Source organism: Bos javanicus, chromosome 11 (genome assembly GCF_032452875.1).
Source record: "Bos javanicus breed banteng chromosome 11, ARS-OSU_banteng_1.0, whole genome shotgun sequence".
NCBI lineage: Eukaryota > Metazoa > Chordata > Mammalia > Artiodactyla > Bovidae > Bos > Bos javanicus.
In genome coordinates this window covers 5,465,349-5,477,076 of record NC_083878.1, presented here as the reverse complement: position 1 = coordinate 5,477,076, position 11,728 = coordinate 5,465,349, and the positions used below count along the sequence as shown (strand labels likewise).

Sequence of the window (11,728 nt, the reverse complement as noted above, 5' to 3'; positions counted from 1 at the left end):
CACGCACACAGCCTCGGGGTGTCTGATTCCTCATCCAGGGTTCTTTCTCCTCTGCCAGTGCATCTGGGCCCTAGAAAGTTCTAGAAGGCTTATTCCAGTCCAGAGGCAGGATACAGCTTTTGGTGTGATCTCTAGGATGCCCAGGAAGTTTAGGGAAACCAGCAGACTTTCTGTTAAGTAGCCCATCTAAGTCAGCATACCTGATGACAAGAATATATTATATTTAAGGGATTCAAAGCTGTTCCTGGGATTCTTTTAAAGGGTTTATTTAGAGTTAGGGAGAGGAGCAGAGCAACTGAGAACTTCTCCCTTGGCCTCCCTGACCATGTTCTTCTGCTCTGTGTCAAATGGCCCCCCAGAAGGGGGCCCGGGCTGCTGGTTCCAGCCTTCTGGTCGCCCTTGCTCTGCTGTGGGTGAGAGGAGGCTGGCTGCATGCCTGGTGGGGAAACGCCATTGGCTGGTTTAGTCACTCGCCTCCACACTTTCACATCCTCTATCAACACCTGCACACTTCAGTGGTGACCACATGCACTCTTCCTGTTTATACGGAAAGTGCCATTCAGAAAGCTTGCCAGGGAGAAGGGAGCTGCACCCTCAGCCTCAGAAAGAAGACGTTGAACAACTTAATTTGGGAGAAAAGGAAAAAGAGCGTGTGTGTTGAGAGGTAAGATCAAGCCAAAGAGGTCTGACTCTCTGGGCCACCTTGGATGGAAAAGGAGTGACCCTCCCATTGCAGCCTTCAGGGGGTGACTCAGAGGAGCCTGGCCCAAACTCATCAGGGCCTGGTAGTGGGGACTCTCAATCTGCCCCATAGACAGAACCCAGCCTCGGTGAGTGGCCGCACCGACTGGGGAAGCAGATGTGGAATGTAGTCCAGAAAGGTCACAGAACTCACACGGGGGGAGCTTGTAGAGAACGCACAGCCTGGGTGTGAGTGTGTGCACCCACCTTTGAGATGCTGGCTGGGCCTGTGGGCATCGGGAAGAGTGTGTCTGAACCCCACGTAGACCATTGGCTACGCCTCAGACAGAGAGCCCGTGAGTGGTCTCAGACACCTGGGCCCAGGAGGGATCAAGTGTGCAGGGCTCACGCTGAGGCCACCACCGGTCCTGAAGAAATGGCTCAGGCCGCCTCCTGGGTGGGGGCCGACAGCACTATTTATTTCTTGCACAGCACATCATCACAGCTAAGCGCTGGTCTAAGTGTGCACAATGGAGTCTGTCCAGACTCTGCTTCTAGCTCCCCGTGTCACCTCTGCAGTGTGAGCTAAGTGATAATGGAATCGTATGTGTGTGTGCATGTGAGTACACCCGTCATGCACATGTACATGCAGCAGTATGTTTACAGACAGGCATACACACATGTGACACGTAAAGACTCATACATAATACAAAAGAGCAATAGTGACCATATTTTTGAAACTAGAGAGTTTATCATGTGATAAAGGATTTTCTTCCCTATATGTGAACTCCTTGCTATTCAGGTCTTACAAATATAAAAGTGAAATCATGTTTGGATATGTATTTTATAATCCCTTTTATTCAAAGAGGTGAAAATCCCAGGGGATGGGAATTGCTCAAGTAGTCTGGGGCCTGATATTGCAGCAAGAATTAGCTAAAGACTAGATGTTAACTCCTTCAGAGGAGGAGTTAACATCTAGCCTCATTGGAAAAGACTCTGATTCTGGGAGGGATTGGGGGCAGGAGGAGAAGGGGACGATAGAGGATGAGATGGCTGGATGGCATCACTGACTCGATGAACATGAGTCTGAGTGAACTCCGGGAGTTGGTGATGGACAGGGAGGCCTGGCGTGCTGCGATTCATGGGGTCGCAAAGAGTCGGACACGACTGAGCGACTGAACTAACGAGATGTTAACTCACACCCACATCAACAGATAGTAGCCTGCTCATTCTTTGAGTCTTGAGTGTACACACTGAACCCTCAGTTAAGAAAATTATGCTTTCTGCCCAAAGCATCGGGCTGTGGGTGCAAAATTGAAGAAGAGCGCCCTCCCTTGCGTAGGGCTTTCAAGCTTTCCCGTCTCATGAGAGTGAGGTTTTTAGAGTAACGGTAGCAGAAAGACTCAGTATTCTAAGGTTTTAGTTTTTGTTTCTGTACTGCTGTTCCCTTGCTGTGGGCATTACCCAAACTTTGTGTTCAGTTATGTCATGCATATTTTTATTTATTTTGCATTTGGAAATGGAAAATATATTCATTGCTCATTGGCTAGACTTCTGGGTTCTAATCCCAACTCGAACAGTTCCTTTGGCTTTGGGCAAGTTTCTACACCTGCATCTGGGGTTCCAGCATCTGTAAATTGGGTTCAGTAGTAGTCCCTACAGTAATAGTCTACATCTAAATAAGGGTTAGATGAACTAACACCTATGAAGCGCTTAGAAGAGTGATGCCCTGAAAGGGCCTCCTAAGTGTTAGTGGCCAGCATTATCGTTATTGTTGGCATCACGTTCTGTGCAGTTAAGCTTTCAGATGTGAAGGGAAATGGTAGGAGGAAGAGATCGGTAGTGGGAAAGGGGGTTGTGTGGTTGGGTGTTTGGGGAGACACATAAGAAGTCAGAGCAATGACACCAACACGCGGTCCTTTACCTGCAGGGTGTCGTGAGCAGATGGGGAAGGAGCAAGGGCAGCCCTCCACAAGTCCCCCTGGTGAGAGGAACAAGCGCTTGAATTCAGGGAATTTGATTCCACGAGCTCTGGAGCTCTTACACATGCTGTATGTCCATGTGCACAGCAGCCAAAGGCAGACAGGTGTAACTGTGACAGCCAAGTGATGGTAAATGGGCTGTGCTTAGTGCCTCTCATGTGGAAAGCGTGTGCTCCCGTGTTACACACCTTTGCTCATATCGTTGCTCAGATCCCTTGTGTGATGGTGCCTATTGAAGAAGAAAGCTGAGAGCTGGTCTAAGCATGCAGACTCTGCTCCTAGCTCCCTGTGTCTCCTCTACAGTGTGAGCTAAGTGGTAATGGAATGTGGTGGGTGAGGAAGCTGAGTCCCAGGAAATTAAGAACCAGATTCAAAGTCACGCTGAGAGTTAAAGCTGTGGCAGGAGCTGGATGCTGGTCTCTAATTTCCAGACACTGTGTTCCGCTCTGTGGTTCAGGGGAAGAACCCCTAGGCTTGCACCCAGCCTTTTGACTTTGACAGCCATGGGACTCCTTCAGTAAGTCATTTTTTCTTCCACATTTTGGTATCTTTATTTGTAAAGGGGTAAAATAACCTGCTCTACTTAGTTTGTAGGGTTTTATGAGATTTCAGCCAAGCTACATGTGTAAAATGCTATTAAATAGCATATATAAAATGCTATTAAATTGTAAAATGCTACGTATGTAAATGCTATGTAAAGTCCAATTGATCTGCAGTGTTTCAAGTATACAGCAGAAAGATTCAGTTACATATGTATCTCTCTCTTTCCATATATACATATGTATTATATGCATATGTGTACACATACACTTTTTCAGATTCTTTTCTGTTATTAATTAATAGACTTTGAATATGCTATACAGTATGTCCTTGTTTATCTATTTTATATATAGTAGTGTGTATCTGTTAATCCCAAACTCCTAATTGACCCTTCCCGCCTTTCCCCTTTGGTAATGATAAATTGTTTTCTATGTCTGTGAGTCTAATTCTGTTTTGGAATAAATTTATTTGTATCATTTTTGTAGATTCCACATCTAAGTGATATCATGATATTTGTCTTTCTTGGTCTGACTTACTTCATTTACTATAATAACTTCTAGATCCATCCATGTTGTTGCAAATGACATTATTTTATTCTTTTTGTGGCTGAGTAGTATTCCATTGTATATATGTACCACATCTTCATCCATTCATCTGTTGGTGGATACTTACATTGTTTCCTTGTCTTGTCTATTGTAAATAGTGCTGCTATGAATATTGGGGTGCATGTATCTTTTCAAATCAGAGTTTTCATCTTTTCCTGGTATATCCCCAGGGGTCAGATTGCTGAATCATCTGGTAACTCTATAGCTATTATATTTCTGAATCATGTAAGAAGAAATGTTGAAAGCAACACTCCCTGAGGTCAAAATACAAGTGATGTAGATTCTTCATAATACATCATTAAGTATGATTTAACTTATTCTTCCAAATGGCTACTTTGTACTCTTTGGTACTGACATTTCTTAATTCATTAAACTAGACTCATATATGGAAAATTAATTTATTTCCATTTTTAAATATTCCAAATTAAACTGCAGAGATTGTTCTGCAAATCCTTTAGTGCCATCATTTTAATCAGTTCTTTTAATTTTTGCAAACCTGATAAGCAAATGGCACTACTTCATTGGTTTTATTTGCTTTTCTTGATTATTAGTGAGTTGAATCCCAATGTTTTAAAATGTTGCTTCATAAAAGATGAAACACATTATCCTTCATCTACAAACAGTCAGAATTCCTTTTAAAGTGAAATAGCCTCATTTTTCTCATGATTAAAATACAAGCAGGTATTTGTGTGCAAACATAGACCTATTAAAAAGCACCTTGCACAAATATTTCTCTTTATAGTTTTTATTGGTGCTAAAAATGGGGGATTATAATGAGTACAAGACAACCAGACTCCTGCAATAACTAATAAACATGACAATTTGATTTATTGCTGTTCCTCTGCTGTAGCCTGTTGACAGGTTATTTTTTTTCTTTCTGGAAAAATTACCAGGACTTAAATCTCTATCATATGGCACTTAATTCAATCGACAATATGTTACCAATTAGATTCTGCTTAAACTACCATCCGCCGGCAGACCATGAAGCGCGTTAAGTAGGATGACGATCAGATAACTAGTGAAACACTCCGTGGCGGCTTTCTCAGGGCCGAGGAGCAATGCTGAGATGATGGATAGTAAGCAAGAAGGGGCCAGTCGAGCATTTCCTTTCCCCCAGCTCCCCCAAAGAAATTGCCTCAAGTTCTCCTAAAAGCATACAGGAACTTGTGTTGGTGGCTCTATCAATTTGCCCTTTGCTACCCCTCTTCCCTCCATCCTCCTGCCCTTTTTGATGATAAAAAGGCATTCCTACTCGCAGATCCTCTCCAACATGGTGATGCCTAACTTCAGCTTGGTGGTCCTGTCCCATTTAGTGATGTATTTTAGGATTTCACCTTTCTCCCAAGTCCTGGATGTTGACCACAGTAAGAGAGAACTCTTGGAGTGCATTGAGCCTCCTTTTCTTCTTTTTCTTGGGGAATCTGGCTGCATCAGACTGTGCTCTTGTTTCAAGGGAAAGAAACCACATTGAGTGGTGCTGAACAAAAAGACCATCTTTGTTTGTTTGTTTTTTAATTGGAGGATAATTGCTTTACAATGTGGTGTTGGTTTCTATATGTATACATTTATCCCCTCTCTCTTGAGCCTCCCTCCCCGCTCCCCCCATCTTACCCCTCTCGGTCACCACAGAGCACCAGGCTAAGCTCCCTCTGTTTTACAGCAACTTCCCACTAGGTGTCTGTTTTACCCATGGTAATGTATATGTTTCCACGCTATTCTCCCAATTCGTCCCACCTTCTCCTTCCCCCATTGTGTCCACAAGCCCATCCTCTGTGTGCTATTCCTGCCTGGCAAGTAGGCTCATCAGTACCATTTTTCTAGATTCCATATGTGTGTGTTAATAGATGATGTTTGTTTTTCTCTGACTTACTTTACTCTGTATAACAGGCTCTAGGTTTGTCTACCTCAGTTCAACTACTCAGATTCATTCCTTTTTATGGCTGAGTAATATTCCATTGTATATATGTACCACAGCTTCTTTATTCATTCCAAAAAAGCCATCTTTTGAAACAATGTTGGAGGCTGACCGGGCTTAAAGAATAGCAAGTAAGGAGCTCTGAAGGCCAGGTAGCCAGAACCAGTAAGATACCAGGAAGAACCATGGCAGTGGAAACGTGGGCATGGGCTGGGCCATGTAATGCAGCCATCACTGTAGCAGACAAGACCACAACTGTCCCCATGTTGGCACACCATGTACATAAAGTATAGGATCCCGGGAAGGGGAGGGTGATGAGCTGTGTGTCAGGCACATGTCTGTCCCCAGGGAAAAGTCAGATCCCTTCATTTGACTTTAAGCTATGCACAGGGAGGCCTCCCAGAGGAAGACTGGAAACACAATAGGAAGGGGTGGGTGGTTGAACGGGGACAGCGAAAGGTGACAAGTGGTTCTTGCACAACAGTCTCTGAGTGGAAGCGGGCTGGTTGTCACTGGGAGAGATGAGCCTTCGGTGGTTTACTTGTACAGACGAGTGCATACCAGGGAGATTCAGGAAACTGAGCCCCACTGCTTCCTGCATCCTCATTTATTCTGGTCACTTTGCTTCTACATCGGGGAATAGAGTAGGAGACCAAAGAATTTCCTTAGGGATTTGAGCAATAATATGGAACCTCCTTGTAAATCAAAGGAATAGGCATATCTCCCTAGCTCCTACCTGTGCTGAGCACTCTAGAGTCATTTTCTGAGTCCCCACAACAGCCCCACAATGTTAAATATTACACACGCTTTCTACATACAGAGAACGGAAATTCCAAGAGGTTCAGCAACCTGTCCACCGAGTGCACACAGTTAGATGTGGGGCTCAAACCCAGGCTCCCCAGCTCTGAACCCTTCCCCCAGCTGGCTTTTGGGCTACCCTGAGTCCAGGCTGCGCAGAAGCAGCACATGTAGTATTATTTGAATGGCATCTTTTTCTTCCAGCACACCACTGTGTGTCGGTGTGTGTGTGTCGGTGTGTGTGTGCGCATGGGCATGCACATGTACACACCCAACGCACAGCACCAGGAAGAATTCTAAGAGGAAAGTTAGGGGTTCAGAGGAAAAACATCCCATATGTTCTAACTTTGTCTGGGCTGTCCCTGTTTCTAAATACTGTGGCAATATTTTTTGAAGCAAAGATCAAAGGACATATGGTCTGACTCATGGATTAACAAAGGGAAAAAATATTGGAAATTGGGGCTCTCTGGGACAGTTTGAGATGTATGGCTACAGTCATTCTCAGAGCACCTGGGGATCGGAGTTCTTTGGGAAACACTTTGAAATCCTGACACATTACGTCCCATTCTCCAAACTAGGAGTGATTTTATCAACAGAAAGTCAGACAGTCTTATCCACTGGCTCTGTGATTCCAAAGCTGTCTTGCCCGTGACAATAGCAAAAGGGTTGAAATCTGTCTGCATCACGTGTAAAATCATTAGAAATGATAAGAGAGTTCTTTATACAAAAATGATAGGTTTCTTAAGGCAAAAAATAGCCAGTAAGAAGGGATTTAATTCACAAAAGTCACTGCAGTATAAATATCTAGAAAAGAACTTAAAATACATGAGACTTCTACCCCCTCTGCAAAAAAAACCATCTACTTAGGGACATAAAATATATAATTGGAAACACATAGCATATGGAGACTAGATAAGCAATATGAACTTTCACCAACCTAATTTGTATGCAAAAAGTATGTAAAAAGATTTCCAGTGCACTGGTAGGGGGAGGAACTTGGTAAAATTCCAATCTAAAATTCTAAAGAATAGCAATGATCTTTTTGAAGAAAAGGTGGGGGCAGGCACGGTGCTTGTCTTGTCAGCTATGAAAGTTTCAGTGGTCACATAGTTCCAGATGGATAAACAGATGAGTGGGAGAGAAGAGAAAGTACGCACACAGGCTCTCACACACATGCAAATGTACCCGGTGATAAAAGCACCTTTTGGAATCAGTAATAGCAAGAGTGAGGACAGTCATATTGAGAATCAATGGTCAGTCTTCATTTGGCTTGATCTTCAGCAGCTTTGACACAGTAATTTCTTCCCTTTTTTTTTTTTTCGTTGTGCTGGGTCTTTGTGGTGGGTTTTAGAGCCCACAGGCATTATAGTTGCAGCATGCGGGCTTAGTTGCTCCGTGGGATGTGGGATCTTAGTTCCCCAACCAGGGATTGAACCCACGTCCCCTGAATTGCAAGGTGGATTTTTAACCACTGGGCCATCAGATATAGTGTTAGTTGCTCAGTCATGTCTGACTCTTTGTGACCCCATGGACTGTAGTCAGCCAGGCTCCTCCTCCATGGACTTTTCCAGGCAAGAATAGTGGAGTGGGTAGCCATTCCTTTTCCCAGGGGATCTTCCCCACCCAGGGATCGAACTCAGGTCTCCTGCATTGCAGGGAGATTCTTTACCATCTGAACCACAGACCACCAGGGGAGTCCCTAATTTCTTCTTGAAATACCTTCTTCTACCTCCAGAACATCCTTCTCTTCCTCTTTATCCTCCTTTTCCAACTCTTTCATGCGTGTAAGATGCTGGAGTGCTCAGGGCTCAGACCTCCAGCATCTCTTCTGTGTCTGCATTCACTCCCCGTGTGATCTGGTCCAGCAACACCATTGAAAACACCAGCGACATCCGAAATGACTTCTCCCAGCCCTGACCTCTTTTCTGACTGGACACCTCACTCTCCATCTCCACTCAGAGTCTCCACTTTGAGTGTGTGTCCAGCCTCACAGTCGTCGTTTGTCTAGAACAGAATTCCTGATCTCCCTAGCCCGAGCACTGGTCCTCCTGTCGTTTCGTTGCACATCAGCAGAAGCCCCCTTCATTCTTCCAGGGTCAGGCCTGCCCTCTGAAGCCATCCTTCACTTCTTTCTACCACAACCCACATCTAATCCAGCAGAAGATCCCACCCATGTGTCCTTTGAAATATATCTAGATTGAGTCCCTTCTTAGCACTCGACCTCTTGGGTCCCTCACCTGTTCCACAAACACGCTCCCTTCTTTATTCTGTTCTCAGCACAGACAGAGGAATTCTTGTAAAACTGAAGTCAAATTAGATGATTGCTCAAAACCCTCCCATGGCATCCTTACCTCACCGTTTCAAGCTACATAATCAAGTACCCCCCAAAAAACATGGTGGCTTAAAACAACCTTTCCGTTCTGCTCAAGATCCTGTGGTTCATGAATGGGGGCAGTTTAGTGTGGGCTGGGCTGGAGGGCCCCCTCCAGGGTGGCTTCTTCACTCACATCCTGGCGCCTGGTGACCTCTCCCCTTCCAGGGCTCTCCATGCGGTTGAACAGACTACCAGTCCTGAGGTTCGTGCACTTTTCCCTTTGTGATGAGCTCTAAGAGGCAGGAAGAAGAAGCTGCCACACAAGACCGGAGCTGGGACAACATCCTTCTGCCATATTTTGTTGGCCAAAGCAGTTAGCAAACCAGCTGAGATTCAGAGGTTGAGAGACAGCCTTTCCTGACAGAGGCAGGGCAATGTGGCCATGCAGAAGAGTGCAGAGGATGTTGCTGAGGTCCTATTTGGAAATGCAATCTGCTCAACTCAGCGAGCACCAAAATTCAAAGTGTTTACCATGACCTGTCAGGTCCTACACAGCCTGACTCCTGCCACCCGTCTGACTTCTGGCCTCCTTTTCCCTAACTAGTGGTATGGCTTCAGTTTGAGTGGCCTCTTTGCCATGACTTGAATACACCAAATGTAATCCCACCTCCTGGTCCAGTGTTTGTGGTTCCCTCTGCCTGGCACTCCCTGCCTGGGTGCCTGGGTCATCTCTTACCTCCTTCAGGTCTCCACCCAGATGTCTCCATTTCAGAGAGACCTTCCTTGATCACCCTTGACCAAGAAAGCCATTCCAGCCCTTCTTGGTCTGTCGTGTTTAACATCATCTAATGTGTTGTATGTTTAGTTGTCAGTATCTGCCTCTTCCCATTAGAATGTAATCTATCACCAGGACCTAGAAAAATGTCTGTTCATGGTAGGTTCTGGATAAATATTCATTGAGTAAGTGAATGGTTCAACAAGTAACTTTTCATTAAGTGATACTGGGACACTGTCTTAACTGTTGGAGTGGTGGGGAGGAGAATAAAAGTAGATGCATCAGTTCAGTTCAGTCGCTCAGTCGTGTCCAACTCTTTGCAACCCCATGGATGCAGCATGCCAGGCTTCCCTGTCCGTCACTAACTCCCAGAGTTTACTCAAACTCGTGTCCATTGAGGCAGTGATACCATCCAACCATTTCATCTTCTGTCATCCCCTTCTCCTCCTGCCCTCAATCTTTCCCAGCATCAGGGTCTTTTCTAATGAGTCAGTTCTTCCCATCAGGTGGCCAAAGTATTGGAGTTTTGGCTTCAACATCAGTCCTTCCAATGAATATTCCGGACTGATTTCCTTTAGGATGGACTGGTTGGCTCTCCTTGCAGTTCAAGGGACTCTTGAGAGTCTTCTCCAACACCACAGTTCAAAAGCATCAATTCTTTGGCACTCAGCTTTCTTTGTAGTCCAACTCTCACATCCATACATGACTACTGGAAAAACCATAGCTTTGACTGGACGGACCTTTTTTGGCAAAGTAATGTCTCTGCTGTTTAATATGCTGTCTAGGTAGGCATACCTAATACATTAAACCAAAATATGTTCTAGAAATATTTTAATGTCGTATAATAAAGCTTGAAAATTACCAGAGAAAAATTCAGGTGAAGATGAAATAATCTTGTGGTGAGAAAGGTTTTGTAAGCCTGATACTGAATAAATGAAGCATAAATAAATGTATAGATTTGACTGTATCAAAAACACACAGTGAAAAGATGAGCGGCAAACTTTGAAAAATACTTCAGTATTTTTATGAGCAAGTACTGTTTCAGATATATAAAGAGCTCTGTCAAGTAAATTCAGAAAAGAAAAAAATACAAAAGCCTAGTAAGCTTTTCAGAAGAAAAATCTCACCAGCTGTGTGGTTGGCAGGCGAGTTACTCAGTTCTGTAAAAGGGGAAACCAGGTGGATTCAGTGAGCAAATATACATACTTTCTTAGAAAACTGTTAGGCCTATGATGGTGCTTAGTAGCATTAGCTTTTAATATTCTTATCTCCTAATGCCACACATAACTTTTAGATGGGGCTTTAAAATTTTTTTATTTATTTTTTAAATTAGAGTATAATTTCTTCACGATGTTGTGTTAGTTTCAGCTGTATAAGAACGTGAATCCGCCGCATGTATAATAGGCCTATATCCCCTCCCTCGAGAGCCTCACGCCCACCTCCCCCAAACCACCCCTCTGGGTCATCACAGGGCAGCAGGCTGGGCTCCCTGTGCTGGGCAGCAGCTTCCCATAGCTGCTGTTTCACACGTGGCCGTGTGCATACCTCAGTGCTGCTCTCCCGGCTTGCCCACCCTCCCTTTCCTCTGTGCCCACAAGTCCATTCTCCGTGTCTGTGTCTCTATTCCTGCCCTGCACATAGATTCGTCTATACCATTTTCCCAGATTCCACATGTATATGCTAATATACAATATTTGTTTTTCCCTTTCTGACTTCCTTCACTCTCTGTGACAACTCTAGGTCCAGCTACATCACTACAGATGACCTAATTTTGTTTCTTTTTATGGCTGAGTAATAGTCCATTGTATATACGTACCATATCTTCTTTATTCATTCATCTGTTGATGGACATCTAGGTTGCTTCCATGTCCTGGCTATTGTAAATAGTGCTGCGATGAACACTGGGGTGCATGTGTCTTTCTGAATTATGGTTTTCCCTCTTGCAGTGTTGGTGGGAATATATATTGGTATAGCCACTATGGACAACAGTATGAAGGTTCCTTAAAAACCTAAAAATAGAACTACCTTATGACCCAGCAGTGTTACTACTGGGCATACACCCTGTGATAACCATTAACTTTTAATATCATTGTCTCAGTGTTTCCACACATGACATGC

At 44.3% G+C, this 11,728-nt stretch overlaps 1 protein-coding gene across 6 annotated transcripts in view; it reads left to right on the top strand.

The window, feature by feature from the left end:
• The first annotated feature begins 332 nt into the window (after positions 1 to 332).
• The window catches only part of AFF3 (ALF transcription elongation factor 3), a 635,458-nt gene continuing 624,062 nt past the window's right edge, over positions 333 to 11,728 (top strand). For all 6 annotated transcript variants that reach the window (XM_061431670.1, XM_061431669.1, XM_061431668.1 and 3 more), the window contains exon 1: positions 333 to 664. In XM_061431670.1, coding sequence (XP_061287654.1) covers positions 348 to 664 — 317 coding nt within the window. In that variant the 5' untranslated portion in view covers positions 333 to 347. The remainder of the gene's footprint in view (positions 665 to 11,728) is intronic.